Here is a 26,291-nt window from a genome sequence, read left to right on the forward strand (position 1 = left end):
ATGGAGGACCCTTTGGTTCCGGCCACGAATGGAGCGGCCATTGGAAGACCTGTTTCGCCTGCTCCGCCGGTCACATCGACGATAGACCCTCAATTAATCATCTCATATCTGGAATCCGTCCTCCATGTCACCCTAGGCGCATCGAGGGAGGAGCTACAGGCCAACAACAGTTTCCTGAGTCAGGAAAACTTGCCAGAGACACTTGCGCGATGTCAAAGATTCGCCTCCGACGCCCAGGTTGCCATATATGTCCAGCAAGAGGCCCTGGACACTGCAGATGGCATCCAGGGTGATGGTGATGCTCGTGAGTAGCTGCCTTGCACATCAGAGTACTGCCCCTGGCTTATTGACTGTGTCTAGTGATATCGACGCAATCTACATATCTTCTCGACTCGAAGCTCACCTACACACCATCAACGGCCTCATGCGTTGCCATTCTCAAACGCCCTGTGCCCATCCTACCCACCGTTCCCATCAGCAGCCAGCTGTCAGTAATCAACCTGCCCGGTGCAGGTGCCTCCTTATCGACGAACCCCAACGCTGGCTCTTCCGCATCACCATTTGAAGCCCTACACTCTCTCGTACATTTTGCCTTGGCCCCCTACTTCGATGCCTGCACAAAGAACCAAGAATCGAATCATGCATACACCAAACACACAGATGCCGAGTCTCGTACTGGTATTCCTGGAGCAAAGAGGAGGATAGCTGAGCTCGAACTCAGTCTGCGGAATCTACAACAGAACATCGATGTGCCCGACCTGCATCTACCTATACACCCCGTAATCCAAGCCGCTGTCGATGAAGCTGCCGCCCGCGCCGAGAAGCCCACTCCAGCACACCTACCCCAATCTTTGCTCACCGATGCTCACTTCCTGAACAACCTGCAAGCTGCCGTAAATGGCTGGATCAAGGCGATTCAGGAGAGCACCCAGCGCTCCCGCGACCCCAGCACTGGCACGGCCATGCAAGAGAAGAATTTCTGGTTGTCCATGGAGTCCGCTTTGGACAGCATTGAGCGTCAGCAAAACAGCGATCCTGTACGTCTGTCGCTCGACGTACTCAGTCAAGCCAAACGTCACGCGACTGCTGTCAGTTTCCACGCGGATACTGGTTTCAAAGAGGCTGCCGATAAAGTGACCAAGTACAACCAGCTAATGCGAGAGCTTCCGTTGGAGGAGCTGCTTGCCGCTGCTACTTTGGTCAAGATTCAAGAAGCGCTTGACCAAGTCTTCCAGCATATCAACAAGAAACTGAGAGTGTGCGCATACCCAATTCGCCGTGCTTTGCCCTTGGTTGAAGCCATCTCTGGTGATCTGGATACAAGACTCCACGAATTGCTTCACGGTCGCAGCCTCATGCATCTCGACTTTCAGGAGTTTCAAAGCCTGATGGCTGCGACGGATAAGATTTGGGACATCTGGGAGGAAAACTTCAAGGAGTTTGCTAATGCTGCAAGAGAGGTAATTAGACGCAGAGGCGAGAAGTTCATTCCTATCAAGATCGACCCATGTCACAAGCAGACCAAGGATCGCCTAAGGTACATCAACACTTTCCGCGTCAATCACGAACAGCTTCGCGACACCATCGCCAACGTGCTGGGTGAAGATCAGGACAACATCCACAATGATGGTGTCTCTGGCTCGGTCATTATCGAAGAGATGGGCGACGTCGACGCAATCGATGAGATCTCTCAAGCGTACTCTGTCCTGAAAGATGTGGATGTCCTTGATGTTTCTGAAGAGGGTACTCGCATCTGGGTGCGTGCCGAAGCCACATACAATGAACGCACAGCACGAGTCGAGAATTCAATCATTGCTCGCTTGAGAGACCGCCTAGCACTCGCCAAGAACTCGAACGAGATGTTCCGTGTCTTCTCAAAGTTCAATGCTCTTTTTGTCCGACCAAAGATTCGATCTGCCATTTCTGAATACCAAACGCAGCTGATTGGGAATGTCAAAAACGATATTGCAGCATTGCAAGAGCGTTTCATGCACCCGTATGGTCATACTGAGACACATGCCATGGCTCAGCTTCGTGATCTGCCACCTGTCTCTGGCGCCATCATTCGTACACGCCAGATAGAGAGACAACTGAACGCCTATATGAGTAAGGTGGAAGACGTTCTCGGCAAGGACTGGGCCCTCCACGTTGAGGGTCAGAAACTTCAGACCGAGAGCAACATGTTCAGAAAGAAGCTCGATGTCAAGCCCGTGTTCGACGAGTGGCTACGAGACGTCAACCGCCGACAACTCTCAGTTTCTGGCCGCTTGTTCGCTATCAGCCGCAACCGTGCCAGTGGTAACATTCTTGAATTGAGTGTAAGCTTCGACGCCCAAGTTATTACCCTCTTCAAGGAAGTTCGCAATCTGCAGTGGCAGAAGTTCACAATCCCTCACGCCATCAGCAACACTTCCAAAGAAGCAAGGCGCGTCTACCCTTACGCCGTCAGCTTGATGGAGAGTGTTAATACCTACGCTCAGACCATCAACGCGATCGACAGTATGCCTGAGGTCTCGATGCTTGTAAACGGCGTTCGAAGTGAGGTGCAAGGCCTCATTGCAAAGGGTACCCCTCTCAAGTGGGACAGTCTTTCAGGTGCTTACGAAGTCAACGTCCGTCAGATGCCAACGGGCTCCTCGGATCAGACAGAGAGCAAGCATGTCAAGTTCATCAGAGATTTCGCCAAGGCGATTCGTGATTTGCAAGAAAAGACGTCGCTATTATCCTCGATCAACATTGCTGTCCAAACTGCGCTGACTGAGCTCGAAACATGCTCTTACACCCAAGAAGCATTTAGACAACAGATTGACGTCATCCAAAAATCCGTCGACCAACTGAACCTGAAGAACTTCTCCAATCTCTCCCTGTGGGTCGCTGAGACGAATAAGAAGGTTCAACTCGTCTTGTTATCTCGCCTGCAACACGCTCTAAGGCAATGGATTGCTATTTTCGCTGCACTGAAGGATGATGATGACGATACTGAGGATGCAGAGCAAGACCGCGATGTACCTCACTTCGAGCCCTGTATGCACGAGATGGCTATGCGAAACCAGTCAATCTATCTTGATCCTCCGCTTGAAAGTGCAAGAGCTACCTGGCTTCAGCACCTTCATGACTGGCTCAGTATCGTCTGCAGTCTACCAAAGATCCAAGCCGAAAGATTCGAACTTGCTCTCGGTTTTAACCAAGATGCTGTCGCTGCTACTTTCTCCGACCTGCCTTTGCTGTGTGTTGATCCTCTGTCAAATGCCTACAACGCAGTGGAAGACAAGATTTCTGTCATTGGCGGATATGTAGACCAATGGCTCCAGTTCCAGTCTCTGTGGGATCTGCAATCTGAGCAGGTGTATGAATACCTGGGTGAAGATCTCGCAATGTGGTTACAGCTTCTACTCGAAATCCGCAAGAAGCGTGAGACCTTCGACACAACCGAAACAACCCGCTCATTCGATCATCTCACAATCGAATACGAGCAAGTGCAACTCAAGGTCAACGCCAAGTATGACCAGTGGCAACACGAGTTGCGTACACAATTTGCTCAGCGACTCGGCAACCGCATGTCTGAAGTATTTGCTGCATTGCAGAAGGCCAGACAGGAACTGGAAGGACAGTCGCTGGAGGCCAGTTCTACTGCCCAGGCTGTAACATTCATCACCACTGTACAACAATGCAAACGCAAGGTCAAGGCGTGGGAGCCGGAAATCAATACTTTCCGCGACGGACAAAAGACTCTAATTCGACAGAGATACCAATTCGCTACCGACTGGCTGTATGTCGAACAGATCGATGGCGAGTGGACTGCACTCAATCAGGTCCTCGACCGAAAGAGCAAGGTTATCGTAGATCAAACCGATGCTCTCAAGGCCAAGATTGTCGCAGAAGACAGAGTTGTGGCTGGCCGCATCACCGAGATGACCTCTTCCTGGAACGATAGCAAGCCTGTATCTGGCACTATCCCGCCCGAGGAAGCAGTCTCGACCCTGGCTGAATTCGAGACTGGCTTTGCACAGTTGAACGAGCAGTCAGAAATGGTCGCCAAAGCCAAAGAGGCTCTTGATTTACCGCCTAGCGCCGATTACGGTCTTGCCTCGCTCCTGGAGGAGGTACAAGATTTCAAATCTGTATGGGCAAACCTGAAGATGGTTTGGGATGGACTTAACGAGCTCCGCGAACAGCTGTGGTCTAGCATTCAGCCCCGAAAGCTTCGCCAATCTTTGGAGAAGCTCATCCAAATGACAAAGGAAATGCCTAGCAGAATGCGTCAATACGCAGCATTTGAGCATGTCCTCGGTGTGCTTCGTAGTCTCCTCAAGGTCAACCCCATCCTCTCTGATCTGAGATCAGATGCCATCAAGGAGAGACACTGGATCAAGATTTTCAAGGCTCTCAAGCCATCTCAGCGCTATTCGTCCATCTCAATGACACTGGGTGACATTTGGGACTTGCAACTTGGGCCCAGTGAGGTCATCATCAGGGATGTGATCACCCAAGCTCAGGGAGAGATGGCTCTTGAAGAGTTTTTGCGTCAAGTCAAGGATACATGGCAGAACTACACACTCGAGTTGGTGAACTATCAGAGTCGCTGCAGACTTATTCGTGGCTGGGACGATCTCTTTGCCAAGTGCAGTGAGCACCTCAACTCATTGCAAGCGATGCGTCACTCTCCCTACTACAAGGTCTTTGAAGAAGACGCATCTACGTGGGAGGAGCGTCTTAATCGCGTCCACCTTCTGTTTGATGTATGGATTGATGTGCAGCGCCAGTGGGTCTACCTGGAGGGTGTTTTCACCGGCAACGTTGACATCAAAACTCTGCTTCCGATGGAGTCCAATCGCTTCAACAACATCAACACCGAGTTCTTGGCTGTTCTGAAAAAGGTGTACAAATCACCTTTGGTGCTTGATGTACTCAACATTCCTGGTGTGCAAAAATCTTTGGAGCGTCTTGCCGATCAGCTGAACCGAATCCAAAAAGCTCTCGGAGAGTACCTTGAACGCGAGAGAGTGTCGTTCCCTCGTTTCTACTTCGTTGGCGACGAGGATTTGCTCGAAATCATCGGCAACAGCAATGATACTCTGCGCATTGCTAAGCACCTGAAAAAGATGTTTGCTGGTATCTCCGGTGTTGTCACCGATGAAGAAGCCAACATCACTGGCATCACATCACGAGAAGGAGAGCGGGTCATGCTCAAAAAGATTGTTTCTCTCTCCAAGACACCTAGAGTCAATGAATGGCTTGGTGCACTGGAGACAAACATGAAAGAGACTCTCGCGGAGTCTTTCACCGAAGCATACACTACCTTTGATGAGCTTGCTGGTCAAGACAACATCGATGGTTCTGCTTTGGAGGCTTTCATCAACGACTATCCTGGTCAGATCGTCGTACTTGCCACTCAAGCATGTTGGACAAGGTGGGTTGGAACAGCGCTCAGCGAAAGCGGTGCTTCATTGCCACAATTGTTTGATCGTCTAGTTGAGATTCTGCGTCTTCTCGCGGCTTCGGTCTTGGGCGATCTCAATGCTCTGTACAGAAAGAAGTGTGAACACCTCATCACTGAGTTCGTGCATCAAAGAGACACTGTAGAAAAGCTTGTGAACGCCGGTGCTGACTCCCCTACTCACCATCTCTGGCTCTTGTCGATGCGCTACGAGTACCAGCCTGAAGCCGAGCTGCTGGATCGCGTTCAGATCAAGATGGCAAATGCTGTTCTTGCGTACGGTTTCGAATATCTTGGTGTACCCGACCGCCTTGTGCGCACTCCTCTGACAGATCGTTGTTTCCTTACTCTTACTCAAGCTCTCTGTCAGAGGCTTGGTGGTTCGCCATACGGACCTGCAGGTACTGGTAAAACCGAATCAGTCAAGGCTCTCGGTGTCCAGCTCGGCCGCTTTACCCTGGTCTTCAACTGTGACGACACCTTCGACTACCAAGCCATGGGTAGAATTTTCCTCGGTATCTCGCAAGTCGGTGCCTGGGGATGTTTCGATGAATTCAATAGACTGGAAGAGCGTATCCTATCTGCTGTCTCACAGCAGATCCAGAACATCCAGCTTGGTCTACGCAAGAGCACTAGCGAACAAAAGGCACAGATTGAGCTCATCGGACGCCAACTCATCGTGCACCAGAATACTGGTCTGTTCATCACTATGAACCCTGGCTACGCAGGTCGTTCAAATCTGCCCGACAACTTGAAGAAGTTGTTCCGCAGTGTTGCTATGTCGAAGCCCGACAAGGAGTTGATCGCCGAAGTCATGCTTTACTCTCAAGGTTTCTCACAAGCCAAGCCGCTCTCAAGACAAGTTGTTCCCTTCTTCGACCGCTGCGGTGCTAGTCTTTCGGCTCAGCCTCACTACGACTTCGGTCTTCGTGCTTTGAAGAGTGTCCTTGTCAGCTCCGGTGGCCTTAAGCGATCACGCCTTGTGGACCATGCAGGGGAGACACTACCCGAAGAGATCGTCGAGCCTCAGATCATCGTACAGAGTCTTCGCGAAACCATTGCACCCAAACTTGTGCGACCCGATGTCGACATCATGCGTCAAGTCGAGGATGAAGTTTTCCCTGGCGTACAGTATGTGCCAGCTGAATTGGCAGACCTTAAGAAGGCAATTAAAGACATCGCTGCCGAGAACAAGCTGATCGCGACCGACTCATGGATGACCAAGGTACTCCAGCTTTACCAGATTCAGAACATCCATCACGGTGTCATGACTGTTGGTAGCTCGGGCACTGGCAAATCCACTGCCTGGAAGACTTTGCTCGCTGCTCTGCAACGTGTCGACGGTATTGAAGGAGTTTGTCACATCATCGATCCCAAGGTCATGTCAAAAGAGAGCCTTTATGGCACCCTTGATGCGACTACCCGCGAGTGGACCGATGGTCTTTTCACCAGCATCCTCCGAAAAATTGTCGACAATCTGAGAGGTGAAGATAGCAAGCGCCACTGGATTATCTTTGACGGCGATGTCGATCCTGAATGGGTTGAGAACTTGAACAGTGTTCTTGATGACAACAAGCTGCTTACCTTGCCTAACGGTGAGCGTCTCAACCTGCCTGCGAACGTCCGCATCATGTTCGAAGTCGAGACCCTCAAGTATGCCACCCTTGCCACTGTCAGTCGTTGCGGTATGGTCTGGTTCAGCGACGATACTGTGACTACTGAGCTGATGATCTCGAACCATCTTGCCGAGTTGCGCAGTGCAAGCTTCGACGACCTAGATGAAGATTCGATCTTAACCACCCAGACTGCTGCTGCTGTTGAAGCCGTGCAAAACCAAGTCGCGGATCTACTCCAAGAACGTCTTGCTTCCAACAACTTCTGTACCCAAGCTCTTAGTGAAGCCAAGGGTTACAATCATATTATGGAGTTCACAGAGATCAGAGCTCTAACTACCTTGTTCTCTCTCCTGCGCAAGGCCTGCAGATCGATCATTGAGTATAATGTACAACATCCCGATTTCCCTCTAGAACTCGAGCAGATCGAGTCGTTCATGTCCAAGAAGCTTGTGCTCGCCATCATCTGGTCTTTTGTTGGAGATTGTCCTCTGACAGACCGCAAGACTTTCGGCGATTACATTTCCAGCCTTGCTTCTATCGATCTGCCACCATTGGTAGACCAAGGCTCGATGATCGACTACGATGTGGTTCTTCCTGAATCGCAGTGGGTACCATGGCAGAACCAGGTTCCTTCGATTGAAGTCAACACTCACTCCATCACTCAGACCGATGTTGTCATCCCGACTGTCGACACTGTACGTCACGAAGACGTGCTCTACTCATGGCTTGCTGAGCACAAGCCACTCTTGCTTTGCGGTCCTCCTGGATCTGGTAAGACAATGACCCTGTTCAGCGCTCTCAGAAAGTTACCTACTCTCGAGGTGGTCGGCCTCAACTTCTCGAGCGCTACAAGCCCCGAACTTCTCGTAAAGACGCTTGAGCAGTATTGTGAGTACAAGAAGACGCTCAACGGCACTACACTTGCACCTACACAAATCGGTCGCTGGCTTGTGTTGTTCTGCGACGAGATCAACTTGCCCGCTCCTGATAGGTATGGCACTCAAAGAGTTATCTCATTCCTCCGCCAGATGGTGGAACATGGTGGATTCTGGCGTACAGCTACAAAGACATGGGTTAGCCTTGAGCGCATCCAGTTTGTCGGCGCTTGTAACCCTCCTACTGATGCTGGTCGTACCCCACTGGGTCTGAGATTCTTGAGACACGCTCCGCTCATCATGGTCGACTATCCTGGTGAACTGTCTCTCACTCAGATCTATGGCACGTTCAACAGTGCTGTACTCAAGATCATTCCTTCTCTGCGCGGCTACTCGGACGCCCTGACAAGAGCTATGATTCAGCTCTACTCTGAATCGCAAAAGCGTTTCACTGCAGACATCCAGCCTCACTATGTTTACTCGCCTCGTGAGTTGACTCGCTGGGTACGTGCTGTGTACGAAGCTATCAAGCCTCTCGAAGTCCTTAGCCTGGAGGGTTTGGTCAGAATTTGGGCTCACGAAGCCTTGCGTCTTTTCTCAGACAGACTCATTGCCGAGGACGAAAGACAATGGACCGAAGAAGCAGTCAACAGAATTGCTCTTGAGCACTTCCCTAACGTCGATGAGGTCACTGCTCTGCAGCGCCCCATTCTCTACTCAACCTGGATGTCTAAGCACTACGAGCCCGTCGATCGTGAGCAACTCCGCGACTACCTTCGCATCCGTCTTCGCCAATTCTGCGAAGAAGAGCTCGACGTACCTCTCATTCTCTTCAATGACGTCCTTGACCACATCCTTCGCATTGACAGAGTCTTCAGACAGCCCCAAGGACATCTCATTCTCATTGGTGTCAGCGGAAGTGGCAAGACTACACTATCTCGCTTCGTTGCTTGGTCGAGCGGCCTCAAGGTGTTCCAAATCAAGGTCCATGGCAAGTACACAGCCGAGGACTTTGATGACGATCTCAGAAACGTCCTCAGAAGATGTGGTGTCAAGGGTGAAAAGATTTGCTTCATCATGGACGAGTCAAACGTTCTCGACTCTGGCTTCTTGGAACGCATGAATACTCTTCTCGCCAACGGTGAGGTTCCTGGTCTCTTCGAGGGTGATGAATTTGCTTCTCTTATGACTGCCTGCAAGGAAGCTGCCCAGAGCAAGGGTCAGCTTCTGGACTCTCAAGAAGAGCTATACAAGTGGTTCACGCAGCAAATTGTACAGAACTTGCACGTCGTCTTCACTATGAACCCTCCTACTGAAGGCTTGTCCTCAAAGGCAGCTACCAGTCCTGCTTTGTTCAACAGATGCGTGCTCAACTGGTTCGGTGACTGGTCTGACCAAGCGCTCTTCCAGGTTGGATACGAGCTTACTCAATCGGTTGATCTTGACCGGGCATCATATGCCTCGCCAGACAGCATCCCTGTCGCTTACCGCCAACTTCAGCTCCCTGCATCTCACCGTGATGCTGTGGTCAACTCCATGGTTCATGTCCACCACTCCATGCACAAGTTCAACGGCAGACTTCTTCGTCAACAAAACAAGACAACCTATCTCACACCTCGCCATTTCCTTGACTTCTTGAACCAATTTGTCAAACTATATAACGAGAAGCGTGATGACTTGGAAGAACAGCAACGTCATCTCAACATCGGTCTGGACAAGTTGCACGAAACTACAGTCCAAGTTTCTACCATGTCAAAGAGTCTGACTGAGAAGAACATTGAGTTGCAAACAAAGGATGCTGAGGCCAACGAGAAGCTGCAACGCATGATTGCTGATCAACGTGAGGCTGAAACGCGCCGTGCTGCATCACTTGAAGTACAGAATGCACTAGTTGAACAAGAGAGAATCGTCGCAGAGAGAAGAGAAGTAGTTCTTAACGACCTGGCTCAGGCCGAGCCCGCTGTTATCGAAGCCCAAAAGAGTGTCAGCAACATCAAAAAACAACATCTGACCGAAGTCCGTTCCATGCAGAACCCTCCTTCAGGTGTCAAGCTCGCACTCGAGTCCGTCTGCACTTTGCTCGGTCACAAGGCACCCGACTGGAAGACCATTGTATCAATTGTTCGACGCGACGACTTCATTGCCAGTATTGTAAACTACGACAACGAGAGACAGATGACTGGCAGTCTTCGCACCAAGATGCAGAGAGAGTTTTTGTCCAAGGATGACTTCAGCTTCGAGCGTGTCAACCGTGCCAGTAAGGCTTGTGGTCCTCTCGTCCAGTGGGTTGAAGCCCAAGTCAACTACTCTGCCATTCTCGACCGCATCGGTCCGCTCAGAGAGGAGGTCGCTCAACTCGAGGAGGAGGCTCTTCAGACGAAGGCTAACGCCCAGGCAATATTCTCCGAGATCAAGAAGCTCGACAACAACATCGCTACCTACAAGACTGAGTACGCTGCTCTCGTCAGTCAAGTCGAGGCAATCAAGAGCGAGATGGCTCGCGTTCAGAGCAAGGTGAATCGCAGTTCGAAGTTGATCACAAACTTGTCCTCCGAACGAGAAAGATGGGACCAGACCAGCAAGTCTTTCGATGCACAGATGGACACCATCGTCGGCGACGTCTTCCTTGCCGCTGCATTCCTCGCGTATGGTGGTCTCTATGATCAGCAGTACCGTAAGGCCATGCTTGAAGACTGGGCATTCCAACTCGCAGCGTCCAGCATACACCACAAGCCGCATAATCCTATGGCTGAATACCTCTCTACTGCGGACGACAGATTGCAATGGCAGCAAAACTCGTTGCCTGTGGACGACCTCTGCACAGAGAATGCCATCATGCTTCAGCGTTTCAACAGATATCCTCTCATCATCGATCCTTCGGGTCGTACTGTTGAGTTCTTGCAAAACGAGTGCAAGGATCGTAGATTGACCGTCACAAGTTTCCTCGACAGCTCGTTCACCAAGCAATTGGAGAGTTCGCTGCGTTTCGGTAATCCTATTCTCATCCAGGATGCAGAGCATTTGGATCCTATTCTCAACCACGTTCTCAACAAGGAATACCAAAAGACTGGTGGCCGTGTGCTCATTCAACTTGGAAGACAAGAGATTGACTTCTCACCTGCCTTCCGTCTCTATCTCACAACAAGAGACCCTTCGGCAACGTTTGCACCAGACATCTGCAGTAGAACCACCTTCGTCAACTTCACGGTTACCCAAAGCAGTCTGCGCACCCAAGCTCTCAACGATGTACTCAAGTCTGAGCGTCCGGATGTTGATGAAAGACGTACCAACCTTGTCAAAACCCAAGGCGAATTCAGATTGCGTCTTCGTCACCTTGAGAAGCAGCTTCTTCGTGCTCTCAATGAGTCTCAAGGCAACATTCTCGACGATGACAAGGTTATTCAGACGCTCGAGACACTCAAGAAAGAAGCCAGTGAGATTGCAGTCAAGGCCGCCGAGACCGACGGTGTCATGACAGAGGTAGAACGTATTACCATGTCTTACGATGTCATTGCACAGTCGTGTTCTGCAATCTTTGCCGTGCTCGACCAATTGCACCACATCAATCACTTCTACCAATTCTCTCTGCAGTACTTTGTGGATATCTTCCATACTGTGCTTCGTGATTCAAAGAGCAGACCTGCCGGAAGCCATGAGAACAGAGTCGATTCCATCATCAAAGAGATATTCATCAGCACTTACCGTAGTACTGCCCTCACACTGCTGCAGAAGGACCGCATCACCTTCGCCATGCTTCTGGCACAAGCCTCGCCTCTGAAGATGGACAAGACCTTGATCGACAAGGTGCTGGACGAGGATCTGAAGGGCATCGACTTGTCGACCAACCCTGAACTCAGAGACGAAGCCATGACACGCGCTTCATCCATCAGACAATTCAAGGATGCTCTCAGCCAAGTGTCCGAAGATGAATGGAGCACTTTCTTCTCAGCTGAGTTCCCCGAGAAGAACGTGCCGATGCTTGGAGAGACAGACAACGAGCTCGACCGAAGACTTCTCAACCTCTTGCTCATCAAGATCCATCGTGTCGATCGTCTTGTTCCTGCCGCTGAAGTGTTCATCACTTCTCTCTTTGGTGCAGCAATGCTTGACGTCAGCGATGATCTCAATCGTATTGTCAAGGAAGTCACAGCAAACACGCCCATCGCACTTTCCTCATCACCTGGCTTCGATGCGAGTTACAAGGTTGATCAACTTGTGGAGCGCACGGCTTCTCGTTGTGCCAACGTCGCTATGGGTTCTAACGAATCACTGGCTAATGCCGATGCCGCTCTTGCAAATGCTGCAGCAACCGGCTCGTGGGTCATGGTGAAGAACGTGCACTTAGCTGCTCACTGGCTACAGAATTTGGAGAAGAGAATTGACAGTCTCAAGCCTCACCCAGACTTCAGGCTCTTCCTGTCGATGGAGAGCTCTCCCAAGATCCCTGTTAACCTATTAAGAGCATCACGAGTTTTGAGTTACGAACAGCCTGCTGGTATCAGAGCCAACATGCGCGATTCTATGGCTTCTCTCAAGGAGGCTGGATCTCAACAGCCTGTTGAGAAGGCCAGAGTGTATTTCCTCCTCGCCTTCCTGCATGCTGTAGTTCAAGAACGTCTCCGATATGCTCCTCGCCTTGGATGGAGTGGCTTCTGGGAGTTTAACGACAGTGATTTCGAGTGCTCGATCTTCATCATCGACACCTGGATGACCACCGTCGCCGGCAATCGGTCCAACATTGCACCCAATGCCATTCCTTGGTCTCTGTTGCGTATCATGGTCACCGAGACTTACGGTGGCAAGATTGATAGCGCCTCCGACTTTTCGGTGTTGTCCCAATTGGTGTCCTCTGTGCTCACCCCCGCTGCCTTTGAAGAAAACTTTGCTCTGCAGCAGGGTCTCACTGTGCCTAATGGTACCACCAAGAGAGACTTTGAAGCATGGATCAAGGGTCTTCCCGAGCGCGAGCCTCCCACTTATCTTGGTCTTGAGGCCAATGCCGAGAAGTTGCTGCTTGTTGCACATGCGGACGAGATGTGTGAGGGTCTGCGCCGTGTCATGGAAGTGTTGGATGAAGGTGAAGCCGTCATGGCGGAAGCTGCCGAGGTTGTGGAAATGCAGTAGATGGCGGTATGGCTCAGAGAGAGTATCACTGGTGGTAGATGTTCATATTTATTGAACACTTTTGTATTTTTAGATCTTTGCATTGCATTGGTGTTTTTGTTGTTGTTGTGGATTAGCGGTATCACAAATGTTTTCTTATTTTTCGAGTTCAACTTTCTGCTGTTTTTTTCCAGATCGTTGTAACATGCCGTGCCCACCTGGACATATTGAACAAGCGTAACTTCAGAATACACGGTCGAGCAGGTCAGCCTGCGACCGAAAGATGTAGAACATAGACTAGACACATTTAGGTTGTCACGGACGCACTGAACCAAAAGACGGGGAAGGATCGAACAGGTGTAGTCTAGGTATCATAAAAATGTGTCTTGCGGTCTTACAGTCACCGAGTGCTCGAGCTCAGGCTTTTCTCATAGTTGCCGTCGAGTAACAGATCACACCAGCCATCGCTATCACGACACCGAGGATGCTGTAACCACTGATAACACTGCCTGTCCAGATCCAGCCCAGAGTGACGATGGTGACAGTCTTGGAGTGTCCCACCACTGTGCTGGCAACCGGACCCGCTCCAGCGATGATAGCAAATTGAGAAAGGTTGAGCAGACATGCGCAAAGACCACTCTAATTCTGCTGTTAGCTTTTGTGCGAGAGAGAGAGAGGAGTGTACTGGAGATCTTACCATCATGATCATCATCCATCGGTGGAGAGGTACCTCGCTGAAGACTGGAAGGGTGTCCACGAATGGTATCAGGTATATGAGCAACATGCCTCCGATCAAGGACTGGTTGTGGAGAAGTTGTAGACTCGTCATCTGTAGCTTCTGGTGGTAATGGCCAATCCAGCAGGTGTAGATGCCGCTCATGAGAACGCCACTCATGGCGAATATTACACCATAGAAGCTTGTTCCTTTGCTCGTGGCTCCGGGTCGGACATCGAAGTAGGTCACCATGGCCACGCCAGCGCAGACAGGGACCAGCGCGCATACAGCTTGCCTCGGAATGCTCTTTTGGTATAGAACATAGTTGAGGAATGCAGTAATGGGTGTTAGCAACACTCTGGCGGTTTGGTAGAAGGTGATGGATGAGTAGGCGAGAGAGAGATTCGGGAGGATGACGTTCAGGCACATGGCCGCAGCCAGCGGAAGGATATCTCGTAGCGCAGCCCGCTTCCGATCGAAGAAGCCGAATCGTCTCGAAGACACAGTGTGTAGGGTCGCGAACGTGACGAGGAAGTGGAATGTTGCGAACGAGACTTGAGCACCACGGAAGGAAGGGTCGTCGAAGATGGATTTGTTGATGAAGACAATGGCGGTCGTGGCGATGATGTTGATGGCAATCCAGACCAGCAATTTCGATGGCTTCTTTGCTGGAGCAGGCATATCTCGACCTTCCTCGTCGAGGTGCTCCTTCTCATCTAGCAGCTCATCGGTTTCCTGATTCTCCATCTCAATGTCGTTGTGCTGTTCAAAAAATGCGGGGTCCTCGATTTTGACAGCCTCAACTGCCGTTTCATGTGTAGTAGCCATGGTATAGATAAATTCGCATAATTAATCGATTCGCTCGAGGAAACCATGTGCCTTTTATCACACTGCCAGAAACGCCATGGCAATATACCGACACGAGGACGTTGGTGACCTGCGCCATATTTGGGTACCTACAAAGGGAGATTACGAGGCCCGGCGTACATGACCGGTGGATTGTGGAATTTCAGCTCTCGAGGATTCCTCGCAAATCAAGAAAGAGGTGTCGGGCATGTGCAAAGGGGTGAGAACGGCGGAGAGCAGGGGGGCTCTGTGTGGAGGTTAGGGGTGTTCGAGCACAGGCCACATGCTCTCGAATCTCGGCCCCAACCACCTAGTTCTGTCGCGGATGCCTTTCTTCACAGATAACATCGTACTCGGAAAGTGCAGCCTTGCCGTTTCCTGTTTGCTCCTGTGATTCAGATCGAGCTTACGCACGCTTTGGTTCTTCGCTCCATGAACGATGGTTGTCAGAAACGGTCTCCTATAGCGTAGGTTCGGTTTTACGCGCAGTCGTTCTTCAGGAGAGTTTGTCCACAGCCCTTGTCATGCGAGTCTGCTTCTGCTCGCTTCCATGCCTCGCAGGCATGAGTGTGGTCGCAGACGAGATTCCTCACACATCGATCAATGTAGGATGAATTCCTTTGACCTTCGACTATGCAAGGAGTGCCATACTTCCAATCATTCATATCAAGATGTCCGCTTGTACAGAGACTCTGTCTTTCTGCGAATATGCTAATTCAATATGCCCTGCTCGATTCCATCAAAGAGTGTGTTAGATTACGAACGTAGGCAATGGGCTGACTGACCGATTTTCAGCGTTGAAAGATCATGCATCCATCTGGGAGGATGCCCCCTTTCTCAAAGGATCAACTAGGTTTGAGCCTCAACCCGACATCAACAATATCATGATTACGGGTGGTGCTGGATTCATGTAGGTAGCTAGGCAAATTCAATCCGACTGCGCTAAGATCTACAGCGCATCGTGGGTTGTACGACACCTTACCAAAACTTATCATGGCCACTACAACATCATATCGTTCGACAAACTGGACTACTGCGCGACACTCAACAACACGGCGCAGTTGGACAAGGAATCAAACTTCACCTTCTACAAAGGCGATATCACCAAACATGAGGACGTGATGGACTGCTTGCGAAAGCACGATATCGACACAGTCATGCATTTTGCCGCCCAAACACATGTTGACCTTTCTTTCGGCAACTCCAACGATTTTACCAGTACAAACGTCGTCGGGACACACGTCCTCCTCGAGTGTGTCAAGCTGCACGGAGTCGAGAAGTTCATACACGTGTCGACCGACGAAGTGTATGGAGAAGTCAAGGACGATGGTAAAGACCTTTTGGAAGATGCGCTCCTTCTACCAACAAATCCCTATGCGGCATCCAAAGCAGCTGCAGAGATGTACGTGGAAGCATATCGCAAGAGTTTCCAGGTCCCCGCCATTGTCGTGCGCAGTAACAATATTTTTGGTGAAAATCAGTTTCCCGAGAAGGTCATTCCCAAGTTCTCTATGCTCCTACAACGTAATGAGCAGTTGTCTTTGCATGGCGATGGAACACACACGAGAAGGTACCTCTACGCCGGCGATGCAGCTGACGCCTTCGATACAATCCTCCACAAAGGTCAAGTCGGCCACATCTACAACGTTGGCTCTTCGGATGAAATCTCCAACTTCACACTCTGCTCTATGCTGTTGGGCGAATTTGGATTCTCCAACGAGACCAAAGAGGAGGTTTACCAGCATGTCGTCCATTGCGAAGACCGTCCTTTCAACGACCATCGTTATGCTGTTGACGGCTCGAAGCTCAAGAAACTGGGATGGCAGCAAAAGACACCGTTCAGAGAAGGTCTTCGCACCACAGTCGACTGGTACAGGAAATATGGCGAAACATGGTGGGGCGACATTTCCGATCGACTCACTCCCTTCCCTACAATACCTTCCGATGAGCAGACTGATCAGGCCAGAGACACAGAGTTGGCAAACTCTCCTGTTGGGTCAAAGAAGAATGACAAGCGAGGGTATGATGAAGTCGATGGCTCGCCAGATGTCAAGAGGCTCAAAGAAAACGGGCACACGGATTCTGTTCTTGGTGCGGTCAAGGTGTGATTGAACCTAGCAAGTACTTTGTTTGTCGGTATACCAAAGATTCTGGTGAAAGCATCTCATCTGTTGTGTATTCTAGTGGGTCAACTATGGAAATGCACAGTGCTCTTGAGAAAAGCCGCAAAGTCCATCGAAAGCCCGAGAGCCCTTTCCCAGCAAGCACTGCCTACTCGGGTCCAGCTATAAAAATGCACAAAGGTATTCAAAACAGAGCCAGCTCCAGAGAAGCTTCTTACTTGGTCATGTTTCATGTCAATTGCCTTACCCCATCCCGTCTCATCTCTGCCGGCAGAGATCGTGTATGAAAAGGCACAAACTTGTTCATGTGTAGAGCAAGGTCACAGAGACAAATGACATAGTCATATTGCCAGACTTCAACTTCTCATCTCATCTCTCTCAACGAGGAGGAAACCACTTATAAGAATGCACGAAGGTATTCAGATCTGGGTCAGCACCATGGAGACAAATGACATAGTCATATTTCAAGACTCCTACTTCCCATCTCAGCTCATCTCATCTCCGCTGGAAGGCATCAAACTAGCTATAAAAAGGCACAGAGTTGTTTAGGACAGTAGAGGGGCCAGATAGAGCGGTGATGAGCATTGACATAGTCAAAATCGGGAGCTTGTTTTGGGGGTACAGTATTTTTTTTGGGTTATCTTGTGCTAAATATAAAGACTTCTAAGTGTACATATCATAATTTGCTGCCTATTCAGAGGCGCTTTCCTCGGAGTTCTTCTCCTCCACGGTGGGCTCAAAAGTCTTGAGCAAGTCTTTCATCGTCAATTTCTTGTGACCAGCAGTAACCTGGTCGATCTCCTTCTTCTTGCGTTCCTTGATGCCGTTCAGATGCTCGTCGATTGTACCAGCCAGAGTCAAGTTGACAAATTCGGTCTCTTCTTGTTGGCCAATGCGATAGACTCTCGAGAAGGCTTGGATCTCGCCGGCCGAGTTCCAGTAAGGGTCGACGTTGATAACATATCTGGCGCAGGTGAGGTTGAGACCTACACCGCCGGTCTTGAGTGTAGCAATCAGAATCTTGACGCTGGCGACGTTCTTGAACTTTTCGATGTTGGCGTCACGAGTCTTCTTGGTCATGCTACCGTGCAGGGTAACGTAGTCCCATTTCTCGGTCTCGCAGATCTGGCTGAGGAGTCTTAGGAAGGTTTTCCATTGGCAAAAGATAATGCATTTGGCATCAGGATCGCCTCCACTTTTAGGGTCAATCCAATTGAGAACTTGAGCCTTGATTGCGAGAGTCTTGGTGGAAGGAAGGACGTTACCGTCGGCATCGAGATATTTGGGCTTCATGGCAACTTCTGGGTCGATGATTAAAGACCTTGTGATCACCTTCCCGCAACCTTCTTTGACGCAGATGGCATGATCGACGTCGCGACGAGCTGCCTCGTTCAACAGATCTTCCATATGCGTGTGACAGTAGAAGTGGTAGCACGAGGTCATGACCGGATTGTCATTAGCGCGACCGCAATAGCAGCAGGCCGTGCGCTCGCTGTTGACGTGATAGTTTGCGCTGCGTTTGAAACATCCGATGTAGTCTCCGTAAGCGACGTCCTTGCCGTGAGATTTACCGGTTCCTTTTTTGCTCTTGTTTCTCTTGATGATGTTTGGTGCTCTCAGTTCCTCGACGTCGTCAATTCCTTCGTCATATTCATCGATAGATCCAGACTTCCTCATATCCAAAGTGATGCCGTTCTCCTTTCGAGCCTTGACCAGTGTTCGCTGACTCTTCATGAGCTCTTTGAAAGCATGAATCGTGCTGACTGGAGTGTCGCCAGAAGCGGCTTGTCTTTCGACTGCTTTATCGAGTTTGACAAAGTCCTCGGGTTCGAGATAGTCACAAACTTTCATGGGTACCAGTAAAGGGTGGGCTGTCAACTGACGTAAGAGAGTAAACATGGCCCAGATGTGGAACTGCTTTGTTCTTGGCTCTCCATTCTCGTCGAAAGTTTGTGCTCGCTCCTTGAAGCGAGTACGGATGATGTCGTAGATCTCCTTCTCCAACTCAGTTGGGTTGATCTTCAGAGATGTGTTGTGAGGTTTAGGAAGGGTGATGAGCCTGGCGTCGAATAGTTTGTCTTTGTGAGTGAAGCACGCAACACTGTCTACCATTTCCTGGCTTAGTGCGTCGAGACTCATAGGATCTCTGGTGTTGCAAAAGTGAGACTTGAAGGATTCAAACTGCATGTTCATCACCGTAGGGTGCTCAATAAAGGATAGCAAACTGTATAGATCTTTGCTTCCATTCACCATCCTAAAAAAGTGGTTAGCTGTGCGTATGGTCGATCGTTTGTAAAATTACTCACGGCGTGCCTGTCAAGACCCATTTGTGGTCAGCCACGAGATTGAAACAGGCGTTAGCTATCTGCGTCTCGGGGTTGGCGATTACATGACCTTCGTCAAGAACGATCCTAAGGAACCTGTATCTATGAAGAGGTCCTCTCTTTTCGTAGACGTTTTCCATCCAGAACGCTTGTCTTTCGGCCTCTGAAAGACCTTCAGGTATCTCGTAAGCCGGCCAACTGCTTCTTACGTCGTGATAGGTGGTCAGGATGATGTCTTGCGATTCGAAGTCCATAGGGTGGTGTTGCTCGGATTCACTGTCCCTAAACACGGAGACCCAGCCGAGCCCCCAGTCCTTGCGGCGGAATTCTTGTTTGACGTGAAGCCTGATCTCCTTTTTCCACTGTCCGAGCAGACTAGAAGGCACCACGATAAGGGTAGTATGCGATTCCGGCTGCAGATGAGGGGGAAAACTCTCCAGAGGCCTTCCGTTGACGATGTTGGCTAGACATGTGACGGTCTTGCCAAGGCCCATCTGATCGGCCAAGATACCCCCTCTGGGTGCGCTCGCGCGCATCTCTCGTCTTCTCATCCATCCGCAGTTGATGATTTGATAGTTTTTGAGTGGCGTGAGCATGCCACTGAGAGTCCATCCCTTCTTGCGCATTCCGACACCTCTATTATACTTGGCGATTCCCTTCTTGCCTGTAAATGATGATGTCGCTATCCTGAGTCGTCTCTTATCTATACGCCTGACTTCGGGACGAACTCGCTCGGTGAAACCTTTTAGAGCAGCAGCACGACCTCCTTGTCCTTTTCCGATGTTCTCGTAGTCGAGCTCCGTTTGAATATGTTCTGCAGCATCGGCATTCTCCCAAAAGTCGGTGTGGCCTCCGAGGTTAAGAGTTGTCGATTGTCGGGGCATGGAAGCTCTGAGGATATCATTGCGAGATTGTGACTTGGAAATTCTGGCCTTCTTCTTGGGGCGATTGCTTGACTGCACAATGTTCTTCCTTCCAGATTCGGACTTGACATCAGGAGGCTCGAATAGAGGGTTCTCGTCTTCTTCTTCTTCTTCCATGAGAGCGGCAAGATCGCGCTTGCTTCGGGTGTAGGAAGATTCCTTCCTCATGAACTCCAGTTCATCCTGGTCGGTGATCTGTCCAGACCGCTTCTTTTGCTCGAAGGCGGCCTTGTCTTGGAAGTACTGGTATTCCTGTTCGATTGGGTTTTGCATTTGCTCTTCAGGCTCCTGAGAATCCTCAGGATCTTGCTCTGGTCCTTGGTTCTCCTGACTAGCGAATTGCGCAAATAAGGCTTGCTGCTGAGCGTGCTGAGCATCCAGGTCCATGGGTTTAGGAGGCGGTGCGGCTTGCTTGCGCTTCAGCATACTGTTGCCCAGACCAGCGATCAAAGCCGATGTTGATGACTCAGATGCCGGCTCGGTCTTGATCTCGACCTTGATATCGTCGTCGATTTCGATGTGTGTTATGTGGGAATCGGGAAGGCTGTCAATGTCGATAACTTCGACGTTTTCAGGAACCACGCCAAAGAGCGGAATTCTGCGGTTGCTAGGAGCCATAGTTCTATAAAGTTAAAATCAGTGATTGGTTCAAAGGCTCTCTCTGGACGCGACTCTGATCTCAACACAACTGTGCAATTTTATAAGTGCCCAAAAGCCATGTGCATCCGTAGGAGATGAGAGTGATATGAAGTGGTGCTCAGTGAAGCAGTGAGAGACTAGTACTTACGATGACTTGGATTGTGTTGGGTTGGCTGTTGGTGGCCGTTCTGAAATTGATACTGCAGGCCAAGCTTGCTCTGATGGCAGAACAAGCTCGAGAGCAGCTAAATGGTATGTGAGTGGGAGGATCAGGTGGAAAGAGGAGAAAGTGTTGGCTGTATGTGGTGATAGAAGGAAAGGTGGATGATAGATGAAGATGGATTAGATGGAGATGGAAGGAAGAGTGGAAGTTGGATGTGGAAGGAGAGGTGGAGGTTGGAAGTGGAAGAAGAGGTGGGGGTTGAGGTTTATATAGAACTAGTGGGCTTGAGATGTGAAGAGAGGCTTACCTTGAGTGACGAATAAGTTTTGGAGGTGGTAGTGTGAGGGAAGGAGGAAAGGAGGAAGGAGGGATGGAAGGAAGTTGGGGGTGGGAAGAGAGGTGGAGGTGGAGGTTTATATAGTCTCAGTGGGCTTGAGATATGAAGAGAAGCTTACCTTGAGTGACGAGTAAGCTTTGAAGGTGGTGGTGTGAGGGAAGAAGGAAGGGAGGAAGGAGGGATGGAGATCAGAAGTGGAAGGAGAGGTGAGGTTCAAAAAGCGGAAAGAGAGGTGGAAGTGGGCGTTGAGGTGTAGAAGTAGAGAGCGACAGACGAGGTATATATAGGACCAATGGGCTCGAGAGGTGAAGCGTGGCTTACCTTGAGCGATGAACCAAGTCTTGGTATCAGTGTGAGGGAGGAGGGACGAAGGAAAGAGACCAAGGAAGTTGATGCTGTTGTTGTGATAGAGAGGTAGATAAGGTGAAGCCCCAAGAGATTCATGGCGCCGTACTGCTCATGCTCAGCCTACCGAATGTGAGGCTTGTCTGGAGTGATCGGTAGCTTCTTGAGACATGTGAGAATGAAGGAGAGGGGTGAAGTGGTAGTAAGACGCTCGGGAAGGAAGTTGATGTCGAGAATCAAGATCCAAAGCCTTTGTGTGGTGCCTTCCCATATGCTAAATATCGTCATCTTCACCTGCTCTCACGACCACAGGCAAGCGGAGCTGACATTATCACAATGCACAGTTCTTTCTGGATGGTAGCAAAATCCATAGAGAGCCGATGATATCACGACTCTCAGCGGACGCTTCCAATCTACCACAGAAACTGTGCATTTCTATGATCATCCGCGTAACATGTCTCCGCGCACAGGAAAGTGGTCTGTGGTGACTGATGTGATGAAATAAGACAGGGTATCAAAGAAATAGTAATAGTACTTTGCAACAGCGGAAGCGGAAAATCAGTCGATGCGGCGCCAGATAGGAGATCCCAAGAATAACAGAATTGACAGAAGGAAGAGAATCTTATCCGACCAGATCGCCTGATGCCGGATAGAACCATGCGCTGACTGCGATGATGATATAGACCGCCATCAACAAAATTCCCTCTAACCAATGACTTTCGCCGTCTTGGATGAGGTAGTTGACCAAAAGCACAGCGATGAAGAGTACTGCGACCTGGAATCCGTCGAAATCGAGAGTCATAGCGTCGTTGCCGAGACCGCACCAGCTGATGACTACCATGAGGGGAAGGACGAGCAACGCAATTTGCATACTCGAGCCCACGGCGACGCCAATTGCAAGGTCCATTTTGTCCTTGATAGCCACAGTGACCGCAGTCGCGTGCTCTGTTAGTCAGGTTAGCTTTTCGGAGTCCCTCAGACACTTACGGCGCTACTTACCTGCAGCATTGCCGACGATTGGGACCAATATAAGGCCAACAAATTCCTCAGAGACTCCACCTTGGTCCACAATGTAGTCAATACCACTGACCATGAACTCGGAGTTGAAAGCAATAAAGACCGTCGCAATAGTCAAGGTGATGAGAGCACCAATAACAGACAGTGCAGGTGTTTCTTCCTCTTCTTCCTCGTGGACGAGGTTGGATTGGTTGACTTGACCACCAGCTGAAGCAGCAGTACCGGCACCAATACGAGCAATTCCCATCAAGGTCTCACCCTTCTCGCGAGTAGAGCCCTTCTTCTTCTCGGACTTCTGGCTGGGGGTGTTGTAGATCTCAACATGAGTCTTGAGCTGGAAGATCAGGTAGGCGAAGTAGACGAGAAGCAAGATGATAGCCGTTCCTCTAGAGATAGGTGCAACACCACCAGCAGGGTTGTTGCCGAATCTCTGGAACGCCGTGGGGATGATCAAAGAACCGATCGAAACAGCAAGCATACTTGAGGCCGTCTGAGCGACAGTAATATTGAAGTGTTGAACGACACGGTTGATACCACCGAAGAAGAAACACATACCCAGGACCAGGAGCAGGTTGGACAGCATACTTCCAATCAAGGAAGTTTGGACAATGAGGATCTTGTTCTGCGCCAGAGCGATGATACTGACAATGAGTTCCGTAGCGTTACCGAAACTGGCATTGAGAAGACCGCCCAAGGTTTCGCCAGTGTACAGAGCAAGCTCTTCGGTAGCGAAGGACAGCATGGCTGCGAGAGGAATGATTGCAATGAAGTTGACAATGAAGATAGCATATCCGTTAGAGTGTGAGTATCGGAGAGCAAACCCGATGGGAACACAGACGAGAAGGACATTGACCCATGAGCCAAGGATAGTGGCCTTGAACTGGCTGACAACGCTGATCTTCGGGTGCCTCTTCTTCTTCTTGCTCTCGCCAGTGTCGGCACGCTCGAGGTCAGAGTCATCCTTCTTGGTGCGATCGGGTGCACCGAGCAGGTTCATAAGGGCCAGACGCTTGCGGGGTTTGTGCTCAGGCTCGGTGACGTTCTTCTCTGACATGGAGCGAGAATTGTCCCTGTCCAGCGGTAGAGTATCCTTTTCTCCAGATGGCTTAGTGTCTGATTGGCCGACCAGGGTTCCATTGGATGTAGGCGTGTCGGAAGATGTACTAGATTCCGGCGGCGCAGTGTTGGCATGATGCGGGTAGGCAAAGTCGGCATCGTCTACATTGCGCATATCGTTGCGCCTGCTGGTGCCGTCCGACATGACTTGGTCTGCTGTATGGCGACGCTGCAGGTGGTTGTCCTCGTCCTCGGGTCGTCCAACATAAGACCGAGAGCGTCGGGCGAAAGGGTTGTAGTTTGACTCGCCGTCGTTGTATCTCCAGGCAATGTTGCGGGCCTGGTGCTTGATTGAATCTTCAAAAGGCTTGTCAGTTGGTGTCAAACGGGACAAGATAGACAAGAATCTGGGCTTACGCATTTCAAATGCTTGGTTGGAAAAGGCGCCAAGAATCAAGTCTCGTGATAAGTGTTACCGAGGCGCAGATACGGCAGAGCAAGAGAAGAAAAAGAAAAGGGATCGGAAAGTACAAAGTGGTTGGGAGGAGAGCCTTGTATCTTGAGCGGAAAGTGATGTTAGCACCCAAAGCTTCGAAGTCAGAATGAAAGAAAGGTGCCGCCAGCGGCAAATGGCATTGAGCTGGCAAATTGAAGTTCACTTGAGCGGCCGAGGCGCGAAACAACAACAGGAAAGCGCAGTCCTTGCGTAACTGATTTTCGCCTGCACTCGAGGGCAGGGCGATGCTCTCTGATGTGATGAGCGTGGCTGTGCCCACGAGAAGCTGGGGAAGAAGTGGGTCGCTTGAAACATCGATACATACCAAAAGTGATGATGCGCGAGGCCGGTTTGACGATTGAGCAACGAGCTGTTCGGCGTGTTGCAGCTGGTCGAGCGACTATGGCATGCTTAGGGAAAAGGGAGGAGAGAAGGGAGGGTCAAATGATGGAGGTAATATTCTCGCCCTACGTTGGTGGTAGTGCAAACGAGCTCTTGCAACTCATTTCCTTCCTTGCTCGCGCCAGACTCACTTTCCTGCATCGCAACCGCAGTCTTGGCTTGGCAAGCGCCCAATCGTCACTTTGGTCGTTATTGGCTTTTTTAACTCGGCCTTGGACTTTCTTCTTGTTACCGCTCTCCCAAAATCAAGCTTCATGACATCAAGCATCAGCCACTCGTCCGACTTGCTCAAGTGTGGCCACGTCGAAGAGCGTCACGCAATGCGGCTGTGCCTATGTGTTGGAGCCATAGCAGCCAGCGCTATTGCGAATCGATACGGCGAGGAGATACTTCAGCAACGTCGACATTTGACGCTGAGGGGAAGATGAGCGCGCCAAGGCCTGTAGAAAATCGCCAGGTCGTTTACTGGAAACACAACACGTTCTCTCTGCAACATGGCAGCAATGTGACACCCACGCGAGGCCTCTTCTGAGCTCAACAGTTCCGGTGGTTGGAGAGCCGACTCTAAGTCCAGATCGACTCCCTCTTATGTTATCGTTGTTGGTGTTACTCTCGATACATTATCACGTCAATAACCTCCGGAGGAAACTGTGGTATGGCTTACGGACAAACACTCGCGGTTGTAATACATGAGGTGACACCCATGAGACAACACCCACCACGACTAGCGGTTACTGGCGTTCGCGTACGCTTGGCACAGAGTCTGACTTCGATAAGGAAACACTGGCAGAAAACCGAGAGCGTGCGCAGAGTAGGTGGTAAATCACACCCTTCCGAGTCCTAGGTCTTAAGAACATAAATAACGTAAGGCCCTATTTACTTCGGCAGTATTTAGGCCCTTATTATAGTTGACTTAGATAGTAGGTTTACCTATGTTATAGCTAATTAGAAAGAGTCTATATATAATAGTAAGGTCTTTAAAAAGGCCTATTAATATAAATTTTAAATACCTTAACTTAGCTAGTACTTTCTTAGTAACTCTAGATACGTACTATTATTAATAGTACTTACGCTACACTAAAAGACTTAGTATTACCTTTATAAATAAAGTAGTAATAAGCTATAGTTAAAGAAAGAGCTATATAATCTAAGGCACTTTAACTTATATATTACTATTAAGATAGCGCTTAGTAAGTTTAAAAGAAAGTAAAAGGTAATATATAAGGCTTTAAAGTACCCTTTAAAGATATAGATTATATTAATCTATACTCTTACTATAATATTAAACTTCCTAGTTAATATTAAGAATAAAGTAGTTAATTATAATAGTAATAATAATAATAATAAGAAAAAGAAGAATAAGAAGGATAATAATAGTAAGATTATAGCTTTTATATAAGTAAGAAAATAGCTATATAGTAGTTAATTAAAAAAGGAAGTAAAGAAAAAGTAAGATTAAATAGTATAAGTATATTAGAATAATTATACTAAGAAATTAAGAAAAAGAGGTATAGTATAAGTAAGAATATAAGAGCTACTAGAAACTAGCTAAAATAGTAGGGTTTTAGCTATTTCTAGTAGCTCTTATATCCTTAAGATTAAGAGATTATATTAAAGAATTATAGTAACTAGTAAAGTATAAAGGAAGCTAAAAACTAGCTAAAATCCTACTATTTTAGCTAGTTTCTAGCTACTAATATATCTTTACCCTTATATACTACTTCTTACTACTATTTTTACTAATTTATTATATTTAAATACCTTAAATAGCTTATTTATACTTAGTATACTATCTTTCTTCTCTTAATACTTATACTAATATAGTTTCTTTTATTTAAAGGAGTATACTTTACTTAAAGAACTATTACCTTAAG

General features: G+C 49.3%; 4 protein-coding genes across 4 annotated transcripts; 2 read left to right on the forward strand and 2 right to left on the reverse strand.

The window, feature by feature from the left end:
• M436DRAFT_44884 (dynein heavy chain) lies at positions 1-13,052 on the forward strand (the record flags this gene model as incomplete). The annotated part of the gene is made up of 2 exons (XM_013572479.1): positions 1-304; positions 361-13,052. The coding sequence occupies 2 exons, from the start codon at positions 1-3 to the stop codon at positions 13,050-13,052; spliced, it is 12,996 nt and encodes a 4,331-aa protein (XP_013427933.1).
• Positions 13,053-13,448: 396 nt separating this feature from the next.
• Positions 13,449-14,493, reverse strand: M436DRAFT_45443 (uncharacterized protein; the record flags this gene model as incomplete). The annotated part of the gene is made up of 2 exons (XM_013572584.1): positions 13,449-13,670; positions 13,729-14,493. The coding sequence occupies 2 exons, from the start codon at positions 14,491-14,493 to the stop codon at positions 13,449-13,451; spliced, it is 987 nt and encodes a 328-aa protein (XP_013428038.1).
• An 820-nt stretch (positions 14,494-15,313) lies between these two features.
• Positions 15,314-16,700, forward strand: M436DRAFT_72158 (dTDP-glucose 4,6-dehydratase; the record flags this gene model as incomplete). The annotated part of the gene is made up of 3 exons (XM_013572731.1): positions 15,314-15,338; positions 15,388-15,502; positions 15,548-16,700. The coding sequence occupies 3 exons, from the start codon at positions 15,314-15,316 to the stop codon at positions 16,698-16,700; spliced, it is 1,293 nt and encodes a 430-aa protein (XP_013428185.1).
• A 705-nt stretch (positions 16,701-17,405) lies between these two features.
• M436DRAFT_45269 (uncharacterized protein) lies at positions 17,406-19,635 on the reverse strand (the record flags this gene model as incomplete). Its single annotated transcript, XM_013572550.1, has 3 exons — positions 17,406-18,269; positions 18,513-18,969; positions 19,022-19,635. The coding sequence occupies 3 exons, from the start codon at positions 19,633-19,635 to the stop codon at positions 17,406-17,408; spliced, it is 1,935 nt and encodes a 644-aa protein (XP_013428004.1).
• Between the last annotated feature and the right edge of the window lie 6,656 nt (positions 19,636-26,291).

The sequence above is a fragment of the Aureobasidium namibiae genome (assembly GCF_000721765.1).
Source record: "Aureobasidium namibiae CBS 147.97 unplaced genomic scaffold scaffold_7, whole genome shotgun sequence".
Classification (NCBI taxonomy): Eukaryota; Fungi; Ascomycota; class Dothideomycetes; order Dothideales; family Saccotheciaceae; genus Aureobasidium; species Aureobasidium namibiae.